This window comes from Acomys russatus, chromosome 6 (genome assembly GCF_903995435.1).
Source record: "Acomys russatus chromosome 6, mAcoRus1.1, whole genome shotgun sequence".
Lineage (NCBI taxonomy): Eukaryota > Metazoa > Chordata > Mammalia > Rodentia > Muridae > Acomys > Acomys russatus.
The window spans coordinates 53,083,776-53,109,449 of record NC_067142.1 but is presented as its reverse complement, the minus strand read 5'-3'; the positions used below and the strand labels follow the sequence as shown (position 1 = coordinate 53,109,449).

Here is a 25,674-nt window from a genome sequence, read left to right as displayed (position 1 = left end):
TTGGTGAACCGCCTACCTCCAAGTTTTGTTTTGAAAATGCCTTGGAATCAGTCTAAGGATTTCCCAGCTATTTTTATCTGCAGTGAAATGCTAATTCAAACTCAAGCACCTCAGAGATTGCTAGCGCTGCCCAAAACTTGCACAGGTGAACCTTAAAATTTGGGTTGTTTGACAAAATTGCTTTTAATTTTTTGTTTTGTTTTGTTTTTCATTTTGGTTGAAGTTAGCACTTAAGCAGGCACTCTGTCAGAACACTAGCCCTCATTTACAACATGCTTATGAGTAAACACTAGTAACTAAAGCCACCCTAGCTCCTTCCAGAACGCTATTTTACACATTCCATATACGTCCACATATGTGGAAGAAATGTGACGGCCCCAGGTGAAAGTAATTTTGGGGCCTTTGCTCTGTTGAGACACTACTGACGTGTGGGCCCAGGGATTGAGGACAGGACCCGGGACTCGAGCTGGGCTATTGTATAGCAAATTGACATCAATGGAAGGAGGGAACCAGAGGAGAGATCAGGGGTTCTAGCCGGAAGAGGAGGAGGAGGCAGGCGGAGAGAGGGAGAAGGCTGCAGGGTCGGACAGTGAGCGGTGCGGATTGCTTCTATGTGGTAGAGGATCCACGGGCATGCCTAGAGACGTCAAGGGATTTGTCCCACAGAACTGACACCTGGAAGGATTATTCTCATTCTCCTTAACCTCCATACCCTCCTGTTCAGGATAGTCGGGTTGTAAGGAAGATACCTTTGTTTAATATATTCATAATAAAATCTAATTTTGGTTTTGGTTTTTTGAGACAGGGTTTCCTCTGTGTAGCCTTGGCTGTCCTGGACTCACTTTGTAGACCAGGCTGGCCTCGAACACACAGAGATCTATCTGCCTCTGCCTCCTGAGTGCTGGGATTAAAGGTGTGTGTGTGACCACACCCGGCCCATAAAGCCTAATTATTAAGGAACCAGAGTCAATATGCATACTTGCTACATGAGGGAATAACACTAACCATATACTGAGCATGAAACATGCAATTGACTCTTCTCCACAGGTTCCCTAGGACATGGGTTGGGGGGGCCGTCAAAGTGTAGAACAGTCAGGTGTCACCCAGTCTGATAATCTCTATGGCCAGTTGGTGGTGGCACATACCCTTGAATCCTAGCACTCAGGAAGCAGAGGCAGATCTCTGCATTCGAGGCCAGCCTGGTCTACAGAGCAAGTTTCAGGATATCCAGGGCAACACAGAGGAACTCTGTCTCCAAAAACAAAACAAAACAAAAACCTGAGACATAATCAGTATGTTGGATTGTTGTGCGTGCTCAGATACTTATTGAATGAGTTAGTGGTTTCAAATAAGCATAAAGGTGTGCATCAGTCTCCTGACAGATACTGTAGCAAATACCAGAGAGAATTACCAAGGAAATGGTTTGTTTGGTTTATAAGCTTAAAGGTTTCACTTTACTACTTCCAGGTCTCTGGAGAAGGGAGAGCAGAGCACACCGTGTCAGGAGCAATTAGAACAAAACTGCTTTCCTGCAATTCTCTTTCAGGAACATGTCCTCTCCTCTGCAATACCCCCACACACACATGCACACACACTAGGGCTCACCTCTGACTAATTACATCATCTTTTCCATGATGCCAAGCTGGGACCAAGCCTGGGTTCTTTGGTGCTTTCTAAACATAGACAGGGTCTCACTATGTAGATGTAGCTGGCTAGAACTCAGTATATTAACCAGGCTGGCCTTGATCTCGTAGAGCCTCTGCCTCCTGGGTGCTGGCATTAAAAGCCTACATCGACATGCGCGTCTGATCAGCTTGGTAAACCTAGTTATGAGTGAGTGGGCAATTACTTAGCCTAACTTATATAATTCTCTCATGATACAATTTCCCCTTAACTCGGGGGTTTCCGGAACTCAAATACCTCCCCAACCCGACTTCTCCTTGTTTCTGGCGGACTGGCACCCGTGAAAGCCTACTTGTTGCTGTTTGATGCTGTTTCGTTTCCCTCTCCAGAGGACTAGGGGCGCCCCTGGCTGCCCAGCTCTCCACTACTCTTATTCTTTGGGCTGCTTCTCCACCCAGGTGACTCTCCTGCCAGCAAAAAGCTCCCTGCTTGACTGGCTGATTTCATCACCTTCCTCATTGGCAGAAAGCTGACCTACGAGGGCAGGACACCAAAGGGAGTGTACAGCTGTATGGTCGGCAGTGGCCATTTTAGAGCCCGCTGACACCTTCCTTGAGGCCACAGGCATGCCCCAGAATAGGCTGCGTCCCGAGGGGTGGGCAGGGACTCAAATCGATTTCCCGCAGTCTGGGACACCAGCTTGAGTTTCGGTTCTGAGAACAGCCGCTGGCCCGGCCTCCTTAAGGGCGGGCTGGTCACCACAGTGACGCCAATCCTGGGCCGCGCCGGCTCCCGGGTGCAGTGGGTCCTGGGTCCGGGACTCTTAGACGCGGAAGCGCTCAAGCTGGTCATGCTTCGTGGTGCGCTCTGGCTGCTGCTGCTGCTGCCCTTACGCACCCCGGGCGTGCAGGGTCACCGCGATGCCACAAGCCGGGGGCAGGAGGCTGATGAGCAGGAGGCAGATGAGCAGGCCACTTGGCCTGGCATCCAACGCCTGAAGGAGCAGCTGAGGACAGCCGGGGTCCTCTCTAAACGGTACTGGGCGCTCTTGAGCTGCGCCGTGTGGCCCGATCACTGTGAGGACCAGGAGAGCCCCGTGCCACCCCTGGGTAAGAGCGGCCCCGCTGCCGACCCCTTGCTCACCCTTCAGCTTCACTTTTCCCGTTCACGTGTCGCATACCTCGGCTCAGGGGGCTCGGCCACTGCACCCCCACCTCGAGCATCTCCGGGTGCTGCCCCTGGTGCAATAAGAGATCTGGCTCCTCTGCTCCCCCGCCCCACCCCCACCTGCCCGATTCCTCTAGACATTCACGGCTCCCCATTCTTGCCTGCCTCATTGGTGGCTTAGGGAAAGTCCTTTGTAGACGCACTTGGCGACTGTCCCCAGCCCCAGATACATTCACTTTCTGTGGCTCAAGGAGGCAGCGCATGAGCAGCCACCGGAGTCTGGCTGGGAGTTGGGACCTGAATTCTGGTTTGGGCGCTGTCACTGAGAAACCTCAGGGTTGTCTCCTCTCGCATCACTATCTTGTCATCTTATAGCATCTCTTTGCAGGCTGGAGCCTTCCTTTGTGGGGCCGGCGGTCGCTGGATATGTTCACTGCGTGGCTCTGCCGCTTTCAGGACTGCTGCCCTGGCGGGGATTGCAGGATCTCCAACAACTTGACAGGTCGGAACTTGCATAGTTTCCAGGATCCAGGTGTCTGGGGGAAGAGCTTGGCGGTTGTGGAGAAACTTACCCCTCCTCCAATAAGAGGGAAGTCGGGTCTGCAATTATTTGAGGATCTTTCTGACAAACCTGAACTCTATGCTTTCCAGAAAGGGCACGCCAACAATAGGAACGACAAGACGCCAACATTGATGGTGTCCTTAGCGGGTATTACAGTCTATCTGTCATGTAGGAACACGTACTCAGGTACTTGCTAGGTGGGTGACGTGCTAGGCGAGTACGCCGTCCCCAGGCCTCCGGGTTTTTTGTTTTCTTTTGTCTTGAAGATAAACCTTTAGTCCCAGCACTTTAGTCCCAGGCAGAGGCAGGAGGATCCATGTGAGGTGGCGAACTCCTGAACCAGGGATGGGAGCACCTTGAAATGTGGCATGGTCCCTCCACACTAGCCTGCCCACCCAGTATCCAGAAAGGGTCATTCTCCTAGAATTCAATCTTGATTTCTTTTTTTAAAGATGATACTACTACTACTACTACTACTACTACTACTACTACTACTATTATTATTATTATTATTATTATTATTATTATTATTATTATTCTGTGCTTTCCCTGCATGTACACTTGCAGGCCAGAAGAGGGCATCAGATCACATTATAGGTGGTTATGAGCCACCATATGGTTGCTGGGAATTGAACTCAGGACCTCTGAAAGAGCAGCCAGTGCTCTTAACCTCTGAGCCATCTCTCCAGCCTCCTTGATTTCTTAAATTCTTCAGAATGACTGTTGCCTATCATCTGCTGTAAGGTCTGCATTCTTTGCTTCTTGTTCTGAGGTCAGATCAAATGATAGAAATCCTAAGGTGGGGGGGGGCACACACGCGCCCCGATGCCTCTCACTGTGACCTCTTTCCTTTTTCTAGGCTTAGAATCGGACCTGCATGTGCGGCTGCACGGCCAGCATCTCGCTAGCAAGCTGGTCTTAAGAGCAGTTAGGGACTACTTAGAGATTCCCCAAGTAGGCAAGGCCCTGGCTCTGTCATTCCACGGCTGGTCTGGCACAGGCAAGAACTTTGTGGCACGGATGCTGGCGGACAACCTCTATCGGGACGGAATGAGGAGTGACTGTGTCAGGGTGTTTATCTCCACGTTCCATTTCCCACACCCCAAGTATGTGGATGCATACAAGGTGAGGCTGCAGCGCTGGGGGAGTCCTGCTGGTTTGGCAGGGGGTAGGCCCCGCTGAAGGAGGTACTGACACCACAGCGGGGAGGCTGCAGAGCAGCCTAGCACAGGATGGGGGCAGGCAGCTGCAGGGACAGAAGCTGTGACAGACAGCCATCCTCTGCTATTGTGGGGCCTGTGGTTCAATAATAAAGATGTGCACGGAGATAGCTATATGGTTTTTATTTTTCGAGACATGGTTTTTCTGTGCTGCAGCCTTGGCTGTCCTGGACTCCCTTTGTAGATCAGGCTGGCCTCGAACTCACAGAGCTCCACCTGCCTCTGCTTCCCGTTGTGCTGGGATTAAAGGTGTGTGCCACCACCACGCCCAGTTTTCTATCTTGGTTTTCAAGACAGTGTTTCTCTGTGTAGCCCTGGCTGTCCTAGAACTCACTCTATAGACCAGGCTGGCCTCGAACTCACAGAGATCTGCTTGCCTTTGCCTCCTGAGTGTTGAGATTAAAGGCGTGCGCCGCCACCTCCTGGCTCTGAGGGTTTCTTAAATAATGGTTTGATCCTTCTGCACCAGCCTCCGGAGTCACAGGCATGCACTATGCTCAGTTTTTAAATATGCGGTGCTAGAAATTGCACTGAAGGCCTCCAACGTGCTAGGCAAGCAGTCTGCTGCTTAGCTGTACTGGCAGCCATTTTAAAAATGCATAGCTCCGCATATATCACATGTGACTCCCCGGTTCTTCCCACTGTGCTTGTTACAAGCAAGCAAGCCTACAGATAGAACACTTCTGCTGTTCAGAGGGTCTTCTCATGTACACATGTAGTAAAATTAGCCTGAAAATGAGAAGCACACAGCCGTGACCACACCCATGTGGAAAGTGTGTAAACTGGGAAGATTACTTCAGCCTTCAGGGCAGAGCTTGTCTGAGTCACCTGGTGGTTTCACTATGGCTGTGCAGTAAGGGCTGGGTGTCCTGAGCCTCTGCTGTGCTGTGCTTGTGTCAGGCAGTCAACAGCTCAGCTTTCCCAGGCCTTGACTGCAGCGACACCACTTGAAGATGCCAGCTTCCCCACTAGAATACCAACATGTACACACTCTCTCACACACACACATGCCTTGGGTGTGGAAGGGATGAAGACACCAAGGAGGCCGAGATGGACAGGTAGTGTAGGCTTGCAGAGCTGCCTCTGAGAAGCAGCCGTGCCCAGCTCTGAGGCCCGTGGTGGCGCACATCTTTAATCCCAGCACTCAGGAGGCAGAGGCAGGTGGGTCACTGTGAGTTCGAGGCCAGCTTGGTTTACAAAGAGAGTCCAGGACAGCCAAGGCTACATAGAGAAACTCTGTCTCTAAAAACCAGAGGGAGGGGGAGGAAAGTGGGGATGGGGGAGAGAGAGAGAGAAAGAGAAAGGGCACAAAGCTTATGTTCGGTGGAGGGTTCACTGACTTCTTGTGGCAGGGCACCCCACATGGCATCCCATAAGTTACATATAGCCTGGACACCAAGATAGAGCAGGCTGGCTCTCTTGAGATCGTGGCCCAGTCTGGGTGGCCAGTGGGCTCTCTGCTTCAGAAAGGCCAAGGGAGGGTGGCTGGCAGCCTCTGGGCCCTGGAGCCTATCTGCTATCTCCTGGGTTCCTGAGCCCAACTCCTCTGCCCCCTGGGGAGGGGGAGGGGGCCCTTAGTTCCAGGATGGGACTTATTAAGTCCTGGAGAAGGCACCTGGCTGGTGCTTGTTTGCTGGGCAGAGGGGCTTCTCTCATTCACCCAGCGGGTCTTTCTCCCAGGTGGGGATGCTGAGCGCAGGTACAGGAGAATCACCTGGGCAGCTTGGCAGTGTGGTAGGGCGCAAGCCCGAGGCTTGGATTCGGTGGTTGTGGTGGGTGGAGCGCGGCCTTAGGCGCTCCACTGCACCTGGGCTGAGGAAACAGGAGGCTGCTCTCCTTCGAGGTCTGCAGCTCCCTTTGCCCTGTGCAGGAGGAGTTGCTGAGGCAGATGCAGGAGACGCAGTGGCGCTGCCACCAGAGCATGTTCATCTTCGACGAAGCCGAGAAGCTGCACCCGGGGCTGCTGGAGCTGCTTGGACCGCACCTGGAACCGAGGGCCCCCCAGACACAAGGCGCTGAGCCGCCCAGAACCATCTTCCTCTTTCTCAGGTGAGGCGTGAGCAGGAGGCCTGGGAGGACAGTACTGACTGGCAGCCGAGGCCTCCCGAAGGCAAAGCCCTCAGCTTGGCAGGGGATGCTGAGCCCCCCTCTCCGATTCTCCCTCATCACTTCCCACAGACTCTGGCAGGAACTAGAAAGGAGGAGCTGCCTAGGAGGCCTTTGCAAAGACCATCTGAAGCTTCTTGGCGCGGGGGGGGGGGGGGGGGAGGGCTTTGTTTGTTTTTGGAGACAGGGTTTCTCTGTGTAGCCCTGGCTGTCCTTGACTCGCTTTGTAGACCAGGCTGGCCTCGAACTTAAAGAGACGCACAGGCCTTTCCCTGCCTCCCAAGGACTGGGATTACAAGCATGCACCATGGCCCCCGGCAAGAGGGTTGCCTCTTTTTAGGTTTGCCTATAGTGTGTTTTGATCGTATTCACACACATCCCAACCTAGTTACTGGATCCATTCCTCGCCTTCCAACTCATCCGACTTTGTTTCCTTTTTTAAAAAAACCTATCATGTCCAGTTTGTAATGCCCAAGTGTTCTTGGGCACGTGGTCTCCCATTGCGGTTGACTTACCCAGGGCTACACGAAGGAAAATGGGACTTCCCCCCTCTCCCAGTAGCTAATAACTGCCGATAGCTCCTTAGCTAGGGTGGGACTTGGTGCCCAGCTCCCTCCCCCTTACCCCCTCCCCTGTTGAGATTTAGTTTATTTGGGGGCGCGCACAGATCTTGAGCATGCTGTCACAACTGCTGTGACTTCATATGCGCAGCTGCCCTGCTATGTGCAGAAGACACTGTTTTCCTCGTCGTCATCCGTGCTCTTCCACTCTTCTGTCTTCCTCTTCCCAAATGGTTCCTGAGCCCTGGGAGGAGACAGTGAGATATTTCTGTTCCTTCTGAGGCTGGGCGTTCTCCTCCGGCCACCTTGGCTAGTGTGGATCTCTGTGTTAATTAACCATCTACTGAAAATAGAAGCTCCTCTGATGACGGTTGGGAGACACAGTCACTGTGGGTGTCGTGATAAGTCATTAGGAGTCCGGTTAATACTGTGGCCCATTAGCAGAATAATAAGTGGCAATTCTCTTGTAGACCCTAGTCGTAGGTGCTTGGCCCAGTAATGGTACAGGTTGTTGTTTGTTGTTTGTTTGTTTGTCTTCGAGACCTGGTTTCTCTTGTATTCCTGGCTGTCCTGGACTCGCTTTGTAGACCAGGCTGGCCTCCAACTCACAGAGATCTGCCTGCCTCTGCCTCCTGAGTGCTGGGGTTAAAGGCGTGCGCCACCACTGCCTGGCTTGTTTTTAAATTTTTATTTACTATATATACAATGTTCTGCCTGTATGTGCGCCTGCCCACCGGAAGAGGGCACCAGATCTCATTATAGATGGTTGTGAGCCACTCTGTTATTGCTGGGTATTGAACTCGGGACCTCCGAAAGAGCAACCAGTGCCCCAAGTTTTTGTGTTTTCGTATGACATTTAAGATTCATTTTCTAATTTTTGTGAAGAACTGCGTTGAAATTTAAATGGGGGTTGTGTTAAATCGGTAGATTGCTTTTGGTAGGGTGGTCATTGTCACAGTAATAATCCTACTAATCTATAAACATGGGAGGTTTTTTCATCTTCTGTCTTTTTTTTAAGCCTCTCAATTTTGTTTTGTTTTGTTTTTTTTTGGTTGTTGTTGTTTTTTGTTGTTGTTTTTTGTTTTTGTTTTTGTTTTTTGAGACAGGGTTTCTCTTGTAGTCATGGCTGTCCTAGACTCACTTTGTAGACTAGGCTGGCATTGATCTCATAGAGATCCACCGGCCTCTGCCTCCCAAGTGCTGGGATTAAAGGTGTGCGCCACCACGCCCGGCCCTCTCAGAGTTTTTGCTGTACAGGTCTTTCACTTTCTCAGATTTATTGCAGGGTATTTTTTGAGGCCTTTGTGAATGCGGTTATTTCCTTGATCTCTATCTTGGTGTGTTTGGCACTTGTATATAGGAAGGCTACTCTGTTTGTTTCTTTGTTTTTTATCTTACTACTTTGCAGACCATATCGGCTGCTGTATTCCTTCCAGTGGCGTCTTAGAGTCTTTTAGGTGTAGAATCACATCATTGCCAGTAAAGATGCTCTGCTTTCTCCTGGTCCCCTTCATTTGTCTTACCCCCTCACTAAGGCTTCAAGCATCATGTGGAACAGGAGGGCGCAGAGTGGGCATTCTTGTCCTGTTCCTGATTTTTGTGTAAAATTCAGTGGGTTTTTTTTTTCTTTCTTTCTTTCTTTGGTGTCTATGTGCACGCACAAAACAATTTTATCAATTTCTCTTTTACTGCTTTCAAACTTTAAAAAAATATATTTATTTATTTATTTATTATATATACAGTGCCCTGTCTGCTTGTATACCTGAAGGCCAGAAGAGGGCATCAGATCACACAATAGATGGTTGTGAGCCACCATGTGGTTTCTGGGAATTGAACTTAGGGCCTCTGGAAGAGCAGTCAGTGCTCTTAACCTCTGAGGCATCTCTCCAGCCCTTAAGCTTTTAATGTTATTTCTGTACTTAACTTTCTTTAAACTCTGTCGCCTGGGAACTGGCTGCTTCAGCATAGGCGATGGGTCTTGGAGTCTCGGTCATTCTGTGGCTCTGGGAAGATGCAGTGGCCCAAGCAGCCGCAGCAGGGCCTCTTCAGGCCAGCGCTTTGGGATGGCGGTCTGCTTCGGGCCACAGAATGGATACTTCTCTTGGTCCACCTTCTGCCCAGCCACCTCCTCCACTTCTTTTCCACCTGGCTTCCGCTCTCATTGGTGGAGGCGGAGGGAGGTGGGGGCTGGACAGTTACTATAAGCTCTGAGTCTCTGCTTCTGCAGTTCCAGCGGCAGAGTGCTCATCAGCCTGCCCAAGTCTCATGTCTTGGAGCTTCTCTAGGGCCCTAACCTTGGATCTCATGCCTCATGCTGGTATGCCAATTGTTGAAACAAATGGTTTTTTTTTTTTCTATGCCCGCTCTAGCTCCCAAATAATGAAGCAGAAACCTATTATGTTTATTAAGAAGCTTTAGAGCCTATGAATGGGAAGCCGATGTGCAGTTGGGACTTCTGTTCCCAGTCTGGGGGGGGGGGGGCGGGTCCCAGGTAGAGAGAGAAGGAGAAGGTCAAGGGCTGTGAGGTGTTGTCATGGGGACAAAGATGGAGCAGGTACAGGCCGGGGAGAGACTACATGACAAGTAGCATGGTGCACGTGGCTGGGAAGCAGCCAGGCGAGGATAGATGAGTTAGGGTAGGTCACTATCTGCCGCTGCAGTGCTCGAGAGCCTATTAATAACTGCAATAGGTCTTCGTCTCACTTGGGAGCTAGAGTGGGCCTAGAAAAAGCCTTTTCAGTTCAACAGTATGCCCTTAGACCCAATAGCCATCTCTTTCCTTAGATAAGGGAGGTTTTTTTTCCTCAATATTTATTGTTTTTTAAATTGTGAATATGTGCTTTCCTGTGGATATGTGCGTGTGAGTTTAGTGCCTGCCACAGCCAGAGGTGTCAGATCCCCTGGAGCTGGAATCAGAGGAAGCTGTGAGGCCCCTGATGTGGGTCCTGGGAACTGAACTCAGCTACTCTCTAAGGGTAGCAAGCACTTTTAACCACAGGGCGTCTTCCTAGCCCCGGGGAAGTTTTTCCCCTCCTCTAAATTTTTGTTGAAAATATTTTCTATGCCTTAACCTAGGCCTCCCTCCTTCTCCTCCTGTGCCTGTTACTTGCAGATTTGATCTTTTTTAAAATATTTATTTATTATGTATACAGTGCTCTGCCTGCATGTACACCTGCAGGCCAGACGAGGTGGCCTGCATCAGATCACATTATAGATGATTGTGAGCACCATGTGGTTGCTGGGAATTGAACTCAGGACCTCTGGAGGAACAGTCAGTGCCCTTAACCTCCGAGCCATCTTTCCAGCCCAGATTTGATCTTTCTTTAGAGTCCCCAAGTTCCTGCACCTTCTTTTCTTTGGGTTGTCTTGGATTTGACATTTTCTTTGAGTGGATGATTGATTCTTTAAATAGGCACCTTGTCCTGATTTTTTTTGTTTGTTTTTGAGATGTGCCTTCGTCACATCATTGTTGGTGGTGGCTCTGGGTGTGGGACACTTATCTGCTTTGTTGAGGGGGTGTTTGAAGCTCTGTTTTCTGTAACCCAGCTTGTCAGGTATTTAACCAGCTGAGGCTTAGGTTGGAGTCTTGGGGCAATGCAGTGTGGAGGTTCCAATGGGGTGTCAGAAGTAGCCCCAGCTCAGCCTGAGCCAAGTGAGGTTTATAAGGCCAGAAGCAGGCCTCTTGTTGAGTTAGAAGATCCTCACAGCCAGTCTTCCTGACTTTTCCTTAAGCAACAGGTACTGGCGGAGTTGGTGATGCAAATGTAGAATCTATACTGAAGGTGAGGTGGGATGCGGTGGAAGACAGTCACAAGATGTGTGGTCCCTGGGCAGATCGTAGAGGTGGGTAGAGCTCTCACTGTGGGTCTAGTGCCCTTGCCTGGAGAGGGGCAGTCCCTGGGTCATCAGGATGAGTGGGGTTGGCAGGGCTGGATAGAGTTAGCATCAGGTCACAGTCCCCGCATAGAGATGGGGTGGAGTGGGGGTTACTAACAAGAGCCCGAGAGCACCAGGCATGGTGTGCATGCCTGTAATCCCAGCACTCAGGAGGCAGAGGCAGATGGATCTTTGTGAGTTCGAGGCCAGCCTGGTCTACATAGTGAGTCCAGGACAGCCAGTGCCACACAGAAAAACCCTGTCTCGAAAAGCCAAAAAAGAGTCTGAGAGCACTGGTTTTCAAGTCAGCTATTTGTTCCAAAATCAAGTAGAAAAACAGTAAGTTGCTCAGGATTTCTGCTCTGGAAGGACAGCCTCTTCTCTGAAGGCCAGCTCTCTCACAGTGGAGTGTGTGAGTCTGCTGAGTGGGAGCAGCCCTTTCCAGCATCTATGTGTTTTTGTTCCAGGTACCCAGATCCCCAAAATGGCTTTGTGGAGAAGAAATTTGTCCAGTACGAATGCTTCTCCAAAGCCTCTGGCAGACTTGGAAACCTGTTGCTTACTCCCTGGCCACAAAGCCAGTCTCCCTCCACAGGCTAGTACTGCTCACAGGTGGGGGTGAGCTTTTCTAGGCTTCAGGGTACCCTGGGGAGGTAGGAGCAACTGTTCTCCAGCTGAACTGTGGAAGGCAGGTTTGAACTTAGGGTGGTTCCCTATGACAAAATGGGGCAGATTTGAGCCTCTTGGGTTTCTGCCATCGGAAGGCAAGGACGGAGTAGACTTAGGATCTCAGGGGGCGCTTAAGAGAAAAGAGACGTTTGTTAACATATCTAGAATGCCAGGGTGAGGGCCGATCCCAGCTCCCACTGTGTTTACCCCTTCTGAGGCAGCAGGGCCTCAGCTGTCCATGGCATCCTCACATGCAGAGGCGGCTGAGCGGTCCTCTAAGGCATGGACTCTCCTACCCAGCTGCTTCACAACTTGGCAAAGTCTCAGGTGTTGCAATTGCCCAGTGTGACCCAGTGACCCTCTTATCTCAAGGCAAGCATTTTGGTCACTGACCAGCTGGCAGTAGTCCTGCCCTTTCCCCTAGAGACCTGACCTCAGTGGACTGACTGAGGCCACGTCACTGCACACTAGTTCACACAGGTGAAGGAGGCACCGCCTGAGGGCAGTCAAGCTTGCCTTCCATGGAGTTCTCTTACCCAGAGGCTCTTACATAGACAGGGCAGTGGTCTTTCACCAAGGAGAGGCTGTGAGCCAGTCTGCCACAGCCTTTCTCCAGTCATGTAGGACCATAGCCACTTGTCCTGAGGTGCACAGAAAGTAGCCACCTCCAACCCCTCCCCAAGCTTCCCTGGTGTTGGAGACTCAAGTCTCTGGAATTGATTTCTATAATGAACATCAGCTTCCCTTTGTGGTAAGGATTCATGCATGTGGGGGTGTGATGTGTGGTGTGTGTTTGTGCATGTACACGCACGCTACCCTGTGTGGAGGTCAACATTAGGTGTCCTGTATCAATATCTTTCTTGTTCATTTTTTTCTTCTTTTTTAAGATAGAGTCTCTCTGTAGAGCCCCAGCTGGCCTAGAACTTGCTATGGGGCAGGCCTGTAATTCAAAGAGATCCATGTACCTCTCTCACCTGAGGTAATTAAAGGTGTGTGCTACCACACTTGGTTCCACTTTGTTTTTTGAGACAGGGTATTTCACCAAATATCTCTCTCTCTCTCTGTCTCTCTGTCTCTCTCTCTCTCTCTCTCTCTCTCTCTCTCTCTCTCTCTCTCTAAGATCCATTTATTTATTCCTTATAAGTATTCTGCCCACATGGCAGAAGAGGGCACCAGATCTCATTGTAAATGGCTGTGAGCCACTACGTGGTTGCTGGGAATTGAACTCAGGACCTTTGGAGGAACAGCCAGTGCTCTTAACCTCTGAGTCATTTCTCCAGCCCCCGTCTCACTGAATCTTGAGAGACTGGCTGGCCATCCAGTTCCCAGAGCTGAAGTTATAAGTGTGCACAGTCGTGCCCAGCTCTTCACACGGTTGCTAAGGACCTGAACTCGGGCCTCCATGCTCAGGCAGAAGTGCTTTGTCCACTAAACCATTCCCAGCCCCAACACAGCCAATTTAATCTGCAGTTTGTTTGATTTTTGGGGGGATGGGGTAGGTGGGAGGCATTTTGAGACAAGGTTTCTTTGTATAGTCCTGACAGTCCTGGACTTGCTTTGTAGACCAGGCCAGCCTCAAACTCAAGAGAAATTCTCCTGCCTCTACCTCCGAAGTGCTGGGATTAAAGGCATGGACCACTGCACCTGGTTCCCTTAATTTGCAGTTTAATCCTGAAATACACCGGAGAGAGACCTGCTGTTGAAATGAGGTTTTGGTGGCTTTTCTGCCAGCTCTCTTGTGGCACCTGATGGCACACAGAGTAGGTGAAGCCCAGGAGGGCTTGCCTGCCCAACACGGACAAAAAGCCAATTTTACAGTGCTAAGATTTCACAAGAGTAAGCTGACAGACGGTAAGCTAGGAGGCAGCCAGGCCTGGCACGGGACAGAGTGCAGGACTGACTAGCTGTGATGAGTCCGCAGAAGCACCTGAGGCGATGCAGTCCCGAGCAGGAGAGGCCACGATCCTGCCCCGGTCCTTCCTGGATCTGCTGATGGCATGTCTCCCATCTCATCTAGGGTCTCATTCTTCAGGTTCGGCTCATTGGAGACTTTTGGTCCCACCTGGCTCCAGAGGATATTTTAGGTCTGGCCTAGAGTTCCGTAAGTGGGTCCTGAGGAACAGTACACAAAGTTTTCAGGAGCAGGGGCAGTACCGTTTATGGCTTGGTTTCAGAGGTGCAGTTGAAGTAATCAGAGAACCAAAGCCCATCCCTTGCCTGGCTGGAAGAATTCAGGCACTTGCTATATGGCGACACCATGACTCGTGCCTCTGACAGTAGTAGGCCCCAGAGTCACATGGCAAAACTGGAGCTGTTGACCTCACGGGCATGTGCACCTAGAAGAGGGTTGATAGTGTCTGTTTTCTTTGAGCTGTGGTCAGGGATGAACAGAAAGGACTCTGAAGAACAATTATGTGGGTGTGAGTTATCCATGAGCATAGCGTGTGGACTGCACAGTGGGTATTTGGTGCCCCGCCTCCTGAGTATCTGAGTCCAGTTTCTCATTTTACACATAAAGGAAGTGAGGCCCAAAGAGGTTCTGGATTGAGTCTAGCTTAGTTCACAGTTGGTGACAGCTTGTGATATTGGTCTTTTCAGCACGTAGTCAGCAGGGGCCTGGGGAGGGGAGGAACTCAGCGTCTAGCTACTGTAGCATGCTGGTACCAGAGTGCAGCCCTGCCGAGCTGAGGACACTGCAGTCAGTGAAGGCTTCCCGGGCTTTGTCCCATGCGAGGTACAACCTGTAATGTGGTGGGGAGATGGCACTGGTCATAGGCAACACAGGCTGTCAGTTCAGAAGCAAGCTGCATGTAGAGCTGATAAACGTGCAGAAATCATGCGGACTAGGGTCCCAGGATCACAGAGAGCAGGCAGGTAGACTTCTGGGGTGAGATGAGACAGCACTGGGATTTGTGCCGTTGGGGTTGAGTGAGTCACCTCACTGGCCTGCTGCCTAGTCCAAACGGTGGAAACCGGGCTACTGTGGCAAACCCAGATGGGGCAATCTCTGGTGGTAGGTCCAGGGTTGCCTCTGTTGATGCAATTATGTACACAGAAAGCCTCCTGACAGGCTGCCCAGCAGATGCAAAAATCAGAGAAGTGACGTAAGCAATTTCTACAGGTCTGGACAGTGTGCCTGATGGGAGCCTTGTGTTCCTCCATTAGTGCCACATGGTCCCAGAATCACATTCATATCTGACTACCTGCAGGTCACACAGAACTTGAGTGTTTCCTGCACTGAGCACGGAGTCACAATGTGTTGTAATTACATTTTTCCCCATGCCCGTTCTAGCTCCCAAATACTCAACATGGACACCTGTTACATTTATTAATAAGCTTTAAGCACCATAACTGGGCAGATGTAGTTCTATTCTAATCTGTCTATACTATCCTGGCTACTTTTCAGCCATGTGCCCCAAGCTACTTGCCATCTAGTCTTGTCCAGGCCTCTCCTGCTCCATCTTTGTCCTCATGGCCCATAGCTCCTCATGGTCTTGTCACTTTCTTCTCCTTCCTGCCTCTCTCTACCTGGGAATCCCCTCCCCCATACTGGGAATGGGAATCCCACCCTAACTCTCCTGACCAGCTGTTGGCTGTTTAGCTTCTTTATTAACCAATCAGAGATAACTGGGGAGTAATTTTTACACGACCTTGACAATACCAGGATCTGTTAGCATTCAGCTAACTGCCACTTCAGCAATTAGCAACCGTGTTCTAGGAAATAAAAAGTGGCTAATAATGGTTATTATTAAATCCTATAATTATCATGGCTCTTTTGTTTAACCTGCTATCAAGCAATAAAAAGACACAGACACCTGGTAGAATTTTAAATAAGCCTTATTTCACATGGGGCTGGGCAGATATAACCCCCTAAGCTACCTTGTTACCTCCCAGCCCCACAGCCCATGCCATCTGCCTTCATTTCCCTATCTGGGCTACTTCCCATCCATAACTCCATAATACTTGTGCTTTTCCTCTGGGCTGCTCTCTCCCACACCTCCAGTCCTCAGAGGAAGCTCCTCCCGGCCACGTGGTGCACTACCCCATGGCGGTGCCACTTCCTCCTCCCATACATGTCTCCTTATGATCCTTCTGCCTTCCAAGCCCTTGAACCTTAGCTCCGCCTCTCCCAGCTGCCCTGCCCAGATGTGTAGGCCTTTTATTTAGCCAATCAGGGATAATTTTGGAGGCAAGGTTACACAGCAACATTTGGGGTACTTAATAGTCTGCTCTTAATAAGAATCTAGAGGGGGAGGGGAGGGGCAAACAGTTAACATCTGAATACATAGTGGTTCTAGACCAACCCTCACAATTCCCCCTTTATGTCTAATTAAAAAAAGCTATATAGCCGGGCGTGGTGGCGCACACCTTTAATCCCAGCACTCGGGAGGCAGAGGCAGGCGGATCGCTGTGAGTTCGAGGCCAGCCTGGTCTACAAAGTGAGTCCAGGATGGCCAAGGCTACACAGAGAAACCCTGTCTCGAAAAACCAACAAAAAAAAAAAGCTATATATACAGTAAGAACAATTATGAAACAACTATAAAAACCATTAGGTAAGGCTTAGATGTGTAATGTCTAGTCATATGTATTTGGCTACCTTGAAGAAAATATTACCTATTCTATCTTGGTGAGTCTAAAGTTCTGTACCTAAATTATCTCTTATCAAATCTTGTATGTATCAATCTAAAACATCCTTTTAGACTTTAAACTATCTTCTTAGCTCCTAAATAACTAAGCTTAATTGTAAAACTATAACTATTTGGTCTTCAACCTCATTAGAGACTTGAGAAGAAATAAAATTATTATCTGAGTAAGTAGGAAGTGCAGGTTAGCAGCTTCCCAAATAAAATAAAATGACAGAGACAGTTTGATGCCTGGACAGTCACCCAAAATCTCTATAATGTTGGAGTATCTGGCCCTGTACATCTGATAGATATATTTGTGATGCAGGAAGCTTGTAAAATACATACATACACATAAGCAAGCTTTTCTTTTTGCTTTTTGTTTTTGTTTTGCAAGACAGGGTCTGTCTATGTTAGCCTTGGCTGTCCTGGGACTCACTCTGTAGACCAGGCTGGCCTCGAACTCTTTCCTCTGCCTCCCAAGTGCAGGGATTAAAGGTGTGTGCCACCATGCCAAGCAAGCTTCGCTTAAGGTAGCTGCGCCTTTGAAATGCATACAGCTTCTGTTACCTGCTCTTTGGCTAAGAAACTGCCTTTTATCCAGGATTTCTCAGGCTGTAAACTTAGATTCAAGGCCCACATTGGACATCATGATACTAATTAATAAAGCAACAGTTTTATTTAACCCCACTAGCTTCCAAAGTAAATGACATAGATGAAGAAATTGACACAGGAAAAAAAAAACAACAACTTGACAAGCTTAAAGAGCTGGGCAGGTATCAAACGTATAAGCTATTTAGCTACACAACCCAAATTACTTGCCAATAGGTCATCCTTTCTGGGCTAGATCTGCTCCATCAGGCCACGTCTTCTTCCTCCATCTTCCGCTCCTTTTCCACATCCTCTCCCCATGCCTCCCTACCCCAAGTCCCAGGAACCTAAAACTCCACCTACCTCTCATCAGCCAAGTCCCAGGCATCAGCTGTAAATTAGCTAGTGCAAGCTTTACAGAACAAAGACAGGTGTACATGAACTCAGTGTGCTCATCTGGGCAGCAACCAGGTCTTGGGGGCCAGTAATTAGCATTAGAATATATAGCACCAGCCCAGCCCCCAACACAATCAAATGTACAGAGATACACCTAAATACAGTGTGAATGATGGTCACCACCAGGGTTTACCTAAAAGGGCAAGGCAAGCAGTGCCTTCCTGCTCCGGCCCCTGGAGCAGCCTCCCGCCGTCCAGGAACTAGTGCTGGTGGTCAGGTAACACGCATGAAGTGAGGATGAGTCAGCTGTTAACAAGAGCTTGTTTCCTTCAGCAACCTTGGGGGCAGTGTCATCAATGAGGTGGTCCTGGGTTTGCTTATGGCTGGATGGTCCAGGGAGGAAATTACGATGCAGCACTTGGAGACTCCCCTTCAAGCTGAAATCATGGAGTCTGCAGGTAAGTGACCAATTCAGACACGTGCACAGTCCTTGCCAAGGGCCACAGCTGGAGCTGATTAGTGTGTACATCAAATGTGAGATAGTGAGGGCATCTGGACAATGGAGGACACAGGGCAATCTCAAATTGCCAACTTCTGCTGGCACAAGTACAAGAAAGCCTAAACTTTCATGAAAATGCCCTCTGAAAAGGGCCACTGGCCCAGCCCCAGAAACAACTATGGTCTCTGATGCCCATAGACTAGCAGCAAATCTCCCCAAGAGAACAGTGCAGGTGGCTCAACCCCCAGCCGGAGGTAGGATGGCTACACCTGTTTCCTGCACCAAAGCAAGCCACATCCTGGTGGTCATGCCCTGCCACACATGCTATAGCCATACTCACCGCGCTTCTCCATGTCTAGAGCTGCACAGCTTAAGTCTCTAGTTCAGTCCCAGTTCAGGCTCCATGTAACTTTTTGGGTCTTGATTTCAGACAGCAGCTTCGGCTCCAGCCGTCTCGTGAAGGAAAACCTTATTGACCTGTTTATCCCCTTCCTGCCTCTGGAGTACCGCCACGTGCGGCTGTGTGTCCGGGATGCCTTCCTGGGCCAAGACCTCCCGTACACAGAAGAAGCCCTGGATGAAATTGCTAAGATGGTGACGTACGTCCCCAAGGAGGAGCGGCTTTTTTCCTCCCAGGGCTGCAAATCTATTTCCCAGAGAATCAACCTCATCCTGCCTTGAAAGTGACTCACTGGGTTCCCTGAGCAGAAGAGAGGCCTCGGATCTGCCTGGCACACTGGTGTCAGAGCAACCACTGCTTCTAGCTGGCGTGCAGACAGCAGTCCCTAACAGGCAGTTCTTCAAACCACGTGGTGCCTTAAATATCTGCATTCTAGACATTCTAGAATGTGAGCCAAGAAGTCAGAAAGCAGGCAGAAAGTACAAGTGCCAAAGGGTCTTCAGAACGGTCCCTACCTATGGTGGCCTCACACCATAGCTCTTCCTGGAAGGTGGACTGAGTATGAGCCTGAGGCTGCTGGTGTCTTGGGCTACAGAACATGGCAGAAAGAAGACCCTCAGCCCACCAGGAGTGTACTCCAGAGATGCAGGCTTGGCTGGCTTTGGGGGTGAGGGTGCTGTTGGCTTTTGTGTGTAAGCAGATCAGCCAAAGGCTAAAGGGTAAGCCACGCCCTTTCAAAACATGCCAGAGACAGGTGTGGCACACACCTGTGATGCCAGTACCAGAGGAGAGAGCAGTCAAGAAACCTGAGCTGCCTTCGAGTTTGAGACTAACCAGCCAGGCTTGACAAACAAAAAGACACAGGTGTGTAGTTATGACATGTTCTACAGACTGATTCTCTTTTTAGGTGCCTTCCTATGAAATGTCGAATGTGTAGATTAAACTGTATTTTTCTAACTGTATTTTTCTTACTGAGACCACGTAATTGCACTCAGTACTGACGGGAACTGATAGAGACAGGGTAGGTGTGAGCCCTGGCAGGCTGGCCAAGCATGTGCTGGTGTGCCAACTGGCTTCCTGTCCACTGTGGGGCCACATCAGCCAAGGGCAGAGTTGTACCAGCTTCTTACTAAGAGGCTCCCTCAACTCCTTGCTAGCAACACAAGTTCTCCACTCCAGCTTTGACAAGGGAGGCTGTGGTTCCTGAGGCTGGTGCAGGCCTCCACTGGTCTCCATGACATCTGCGTTCTGCCCTTTTACTAGGCCAGTCCCTCCTTCACTTTTGAAGCACACAGCTCTTCCCCCCTTATTAAAGCCCTCCTCAACACTCTTACCTTTAGCTCCTGTAAAATGGACCATTTAACAGTTGGGTGTACACAAGAACTCGCCAGCCGTATTGGGTACTTTGTATTCAAACCAAGGAAGTAAAGGAGTGTAGTTTGGAAGCAGGACCTTGAATTGCAAAAGCAGCTCACAGAGTTCAAGGGTTTAGGAGCTTTGCTGCCACCGACCAGGGATGGAGATTTATCAACTCAGATTTCTTAGAAAGCCAGACCACAGTAAGCATAAAATGCACAGTGAGACTTACATTTCATGTTCCAGCCAGGTGGTGTCTTTCATCCCATATTCAGGAGGACAGAGCAGCTAGGACAGACTGGACTGACGTAGTCAGAAGCAAGTGAACGGCAACAAGAAAAGCACGGAGACTGCCCCTGTGCATCAGCCAGACACGCTCTTCTCCCTCTCAGGACAGGCGAGGTTGAGGTGCTGAACAGGTCTAACCTGATCTAACAGGAGTGATCCTAGAAATACCTCGTGGTCACAAGGGCATAAAAGTAGAAAAGCAGAGGAGGAGCTTCAGAAACTTACCTACTCCACAACAACCAACAGGTCAGTGGAGAGCTTAAGATAAAAACAATCTCAATTTTCTTGAGATTTATTTAGTTTCCTCATAACACCTATGAGGAGAGCAGTCTGAGAAACGACGCCGTGACATACATCTCAGGGTAGCACTGTGCCCTCAAGAACTAGGAAAACACTAAGCTCAAAATTAGTGTAACAATTTTGGCAAGAGGCTGTCAAGCTTTAAAAAACCTGGGCTAGGGGCTGGAGGATGGCTCAGAGGTTAAAGAGCACTGACTGCTCTTCCAGAGGTCCTGAGTTCAATTCCCAGCAACCACATGGTGGCTCACAACCATCTACAGTGTGATCTGATACCTTCTTCTGGACTGCAGCTGTACATACAGGCAGAGCACTGTACACATAATAATAAATAAATCTATTAAAAAAAAAACCTGGGCTAGCTGGGCATGGTGGTGCACACTTTTAATCCCAGCACTCAGGAGGCAGAGGCAGGAGGATTTCTGTGAGTTCAAGGCCAGCCTAGTCTACAAAGTGAGTCCAGGACAGCCAGGGCTGTTACACAGAGAAACCCTGTCTCAAAAAACAAAAATGAAAACAAAACCAAAAAAAAAAAAAAAAAAAAAAAAACCACCTGGAAACCTGGGCTGTCTAGTGAGTTTGAGACTGGCTGGGGCTATACAGCAAGACCTTGTCTTAATGTTTCTTGCCTTTTTGAGACAATGTCTCCTATAACCAAAAATGTTCTTGAATTCAGTACGTACTCCCTAAATGACTGACTGTTTTGCCTTCATCTTCCAAGTGCTGTAAGTACAGGCATGTGCCAGTACACCTGGACTTATTTGCTGCTGGGCGCAGACCCAGGGCTCCTTGCATGCTGGGCAAGCGCTCTACTGACCCTCAGTCCCAAGACCCTGTTTTTAAATAAAGATGTTGGATTGCACACTAAAGACAAAAACAAGGTTCAGTGAGAGGGTTGATAGTTCTTCTTTTTTTTTTGTAAGATAAACATGACCTATACTAGCTAAGAAAAAGAGAAGCAGTGAGTGGGAGAAGACACAAATAACAGAAAAGGAGATATTACTACTGGTATCACAAAAACATGAAGGATTCAAAAAACCCATTGTGATTAGACACCAACAAGCTAAGTCTTGAGGAAATAGACAGCCTGAACAGACTTTCAACAATTATTATATGACAATAATTAGGAAAAGTCATACACACACACACACACACACACACACACACATATACACAAAAAAGCTCAGGACCTGATGGCTTCATGCTGAAATCTACTTTAAAAATTTTTTTTTTATTTTATGTACATTGGTGTTTTGCCTGCATGTATTTCTGTGTGAGGGTGTCAGATCTTGGAGTTACAGACAGTTGAGAGCTGCCACGTGGTTGATGGGAATTGAACCCAGGTCCTTTGGAAGAGCAGTCTGTGCTCCTAACCACTGGGCCAGCTCTCCAGCCCCCACCCCCCCGAAATCTTTTTAAAAAGCTAAAGTCTGAGATGGACATGGTGGCTTATGCCTTTTAGACCAGAGGAAGTCAGATTTCTCTAAGTTCAAGGCCAGTCTGGTCTACATAGCGAGTTCCAGGACAGCCAGGACTACACAGAGAAACCCTGTCTTTATAGTAAGTAAGTAAACAAACATAGTTAAAACCTGGGTGTAGTGAAACACATTAGTAATCCCTGCACTAAGGAGGCTGAGAAAAAGGTTTAGAAGTTAAAGGTTGGTTTCATTAGACAAACAAGCACTAAATACTAGGTCTATTGAAACTGCCCCCCAAATTGAAGAGGAATACTTCCAAACTCAATCCATGAGGCATTACCCTGACAGCAAAACCAGACAAAGATATAAAATAAATTAAGTCCAACAAAACCAATGATAACCCTCCACCCCAAACCCAAAAACCTATAGCCGATATCCCTGATGAATACAGATACAAAACATACAACCAAACCGGCTGTCGTTCAACATCTGTAATTCATTATATACCATCTATCACATTAGCAAAATGAAAGGTAAAAAACAGGTCAATAGATGCAGAAAAACCACTTTACAAAACTCATGATTAAACAAAACAAAACAAAACAAAACAAAACTTACTTGGCAGGTGGTGGTGACATATGCCTTTAATCCCAGCATTCAGGAGGAAGAGGCAGGCAGATCTCTTGAGTTCAAGGCCAGCCTGGTCTAGAGTGAGTTTCAGGACAGCCAGGGCTACACAGTGAAGCCCTGTCTTGAAAAACCAGAAATAAATAAGTAAATAAACCCAACAAATCAAGTATACAAACAATGTGCCACATGCCTTTAATCCCAGCAGAGGCAGGCAGATTTCTTTGAGTTCTAGGCCAACCTGCTCTATAAGACCCAGGACAGCCAGGGCTGTTATACAGAGAAACTGTCGGAAAAACAAAACAAAACAAAAAACTCAACAACAGCTGGTATGAATGATGAACACATCTGTTAATTCTAGCACTTAGGAAGTGTGGGCAGGATAACTAAAATCAATACTATTTCTTTTCTTTTTTTTTTTTTTTTTTTTTCGGTTTTTCGAGACAGGGTTTCTCTGTGTAGCTTTGGCCATCCTGGACTCACTTTGTAGACCAGGCTGACCTCGAACTCACAGCGATCCGCCTGCCTCTGCCTCCCGAGTGCTGGGATTAAAGGCGTGCGCCACCACGCCCGGCTACTATTTCTATATACTAAGAGCCAACTCTCTGAAAAGGAAACCAAGAAGACAGTCCTATTTATAATAATAAACATAACCAAGGATATAAAATGGCTATACACTGAAAACTAAAAGTACACAATGATAAAAAACACCAAAGACACAATCATGTTTATGACCTAGAAGATTCAACAGTGTAAAGTTCCATACTATCAATGAAATGCCTATAACGACATTTCTTACACAAACAGAAAAATGATCCCCAAATTCATATGAAACTGCAAGATCCTTAAGTAGCCAAAGGAATCTTGAACAAAAAGAATACAGTTGTACTATATTACTTGACTTGAAAGTTATTACAAAGCTGTAGAGCCAAACCAACTTACACACATTAAAATTAGACTTTCAAAAGGACTGCTTTAAATAGGCTATAATGTATAATATCCTAGTGTACACCAAATTTGAGGAATATTGAAAAAATAAACACAAACCTCACTGCAGGAAGTGAAGAGAACAGAATGTCAGCCAGCCATCTGCACTGATGTTCAGGGCAGTGCTCTGCATGGTATGCATGCGGTGGAGCCAGCCTGAGATTCTACCAGCAGATGACAGGGACCAGGGTCCGGGAGAGGTACATATGCACAATGGGTGACATTATGCTACTTCAGATGACCCAGGCAGAGAAAGACATATTGCATGACCCCACTTGTGTGGAATGTTAAAAAACTGATCTCATGGAGGCGCAGGAGTGTACCAATGCTTGGGTTGGCGCTGGGGGACAAAGGAGGGACAATGGCAAAAACATCAGTGGCTACCGTGATGAAGCCACAGCCAGGTGAGAGAACTCAGTCAGATGTTTTACTGCACTGGGTGACGACAGTGGCAAATGATATTACTGAGTATTTCAAAAGAGCTAATGAGTAAGATTCTGAACATTCCCACCACAAAGAAACCAGTCACGGATAGTCTAAACACTATTCTCAATGAATGTGCACAAGTGAGCCATAAAGATACTCGGACCTAGGACTGTGGTTCAGGTGTTAAGAGAGCTGGCTTACCATGGATGAAGGCCCTGGGTTCGAATGCCAGCACCCATATAAACAGAATGTGGCCGTACACAAGAACCCCAGCAGGGGGATCCTAAGTTCAAGGTCATCTTTGGTTGCATGGCAAGTTTGGGGCTACTTTGGGAAGGAAAAATGAGACCCTGTCTCAAAAACATGGGGGAAAAAAGTAATTTTGAGTAAGATGGCTACTCTTTGAGGGTCTATACTTACTACTTTAATACCTGTTTCAAGGCGCTCTAACAGCCTGTTTGCAGCTGTGCTCAGGATGGATTTTCAGAGAATTAAATGTCTCTGTGTAGCCCTTTCCCATTAGACACACACTCACACATTACCTACCTGTTATCTGCCAGCCCAGGCTCAAGAAGGTGCCGTATGTGCAACACTCATCACAGAATAAGGATTTGTAGCACAGCGCACACTCCAGAGAGAATGTGTCAGAAGGTGCTTACCAATCCTCTGTTGCATGCCTATAAAGATCTGTTTAGCTCCCTGTCAACTCAGTCCTGGGAGAAATACTCCAACTCAAGCTCACTTTGCCGATAAAATATTTCAACCTTTATTTAAAACAAAACACAACTTGCAAACCTTGTAAGACACAGCAGGAAGCAGTCCCTGCCAGGGCATCATTTATTTACATCAAGTTTAACACTGTTAGCAGTTCACAGTCAGACAACAGAGTGAGAGAATTAAATTAGAAAAACAATTGAAAATATATTACAATAACAATTAAGAACAAATACTTGACAACAGTGGTAGTGTGACCCATGACTTGACGTTTTTAGTTAAATCCCATATGGTCTCACTGGGCACTGTGTCCCTTTAGCAATGCACACAGTGCCTACTGTGGGTGTCACCCTCTGTGCACCACCTACGCCTGCAGTGTAACCTTTGGTATAAACATTAGAGTTTTAAAGAGACTGAATTAACAAGTTTTAGAACAAAGTTCTGTCAACCATCACAAACTGTTCAAATTTATTTTTACCAAGCAAGCACAAAGTTGCTGTTTCTCCACTGATAGTCACTACAGAATCAGATTGCAAAGGAGAAGTGCAGGGTCTACAAAGAAGGGGTTTGTGTGTGCCGTGTGCTCAGGGCTGCGCGCTCCCCAGGCCACGCGTCTGCCCTCAGAGAGGGGTGATAAGGAGCTGCAGGAAGTACCTCACCTTCTCGTTGGTTGTGAATACTCATTTTCTCAGGGTCTCAGGAGACACTTCTCATGGTGAAGTTCAAGTGCTACCCTGGAGGCTGGCCGTGGAGATGCTGATGTGGCCATTCACAGTGCACAGCATGGGTCTTAGCAACACCCACACAGCGTGGGAACTAATGGCCCTGGAGCACTGCAGCCCTCGGCAGTAGCCCGACTCAATAGTGAACTTGTTATTTTGTAACTGCTGAAAACTAGAAACTTATGTATATGAAAATTTTAAGTTCCACTTGCCCTAAATTGTATGGTCACTAAAAACAAGCTGTTAAGTCCTATTCAGAGGCTCACAAACAAGCCTAAGCAAGCTCCACTCACGGAATATTTCGTTTTCCTTTCACTACCTGTCAGCATTTGACAAGCCCTCTGCCATGAGCTAGGGGTTAAGGTCCGTGCTCTAACCCTGAGTCCTTAAGATGATGGCAGATTTGCAGCCACCCATTCAGTGTGCCACCCACCTGTCCTCTCTGGCTACCAGGGTTCTGCTACTGTGTTCAGGCATTCAGCACCAGGGAAATAATATTATTAGGTGGGGGAGGGGGTAAACAGTCTCAGATTTACAGGTATACATGG

At 48.3% G+C, this 25,674-nt stretch overlaps 1 protein-coding gene across 1 annotated transcript; it reads left to right on the top strand.

The window, feature by feature from the left end:
• The first annotated feature begins 2,202 nt into the window (after positions 1-2,202).
• Tor3a (torsin family 3 member A) lies at positions 2,203-19,171 on the top strand. The gene is made up of 6 exons (XM_051147635.1): positions 2,203-2,732; positions 3,179-3,292; positions 4,212-4,477; positions 6,443-6,621; positions 17,726-17,850; positions 18,322-19,171. Exons 1-6 carry the CDS (start codon positions 2,474-2,476, stop codon positions 18,570-18,572), a joined length of 1,194 nt encoding a protein of 397 aa, XP_051003592.1. The 5' UTR covers positions 2,203-2,473; the 3' UTR covers positions 18,573-19,171.
• The last annotated feature ends 6,503 nt before the right edge of the window (positions 19,172-25,674 follow it).

Coding starts and splice junctions, on each gene's coding strand:
- Tor3a (XM_051147635.1), top strand. CDS start 2,474: ATGCTTCGTGGTGCGCTCTGGCTGCTGCTGCTGCTGCCCTTACGCACC. Junction 2,733..3,178: donor GAGCCCCGTGCCACCCCTGG/GTAAGAGCGGCC, acceptor ATCTCTTTGCAG/GCTGGAGCCTTCCTTTGTGG. Junction 17,851..18,321: donor TGAAATCATGGAGTCTGCAG/GTAAGTGACCAA, acceptor TCTTGATTTCAG/ACAGCAGCTTCGGCTCCAGC.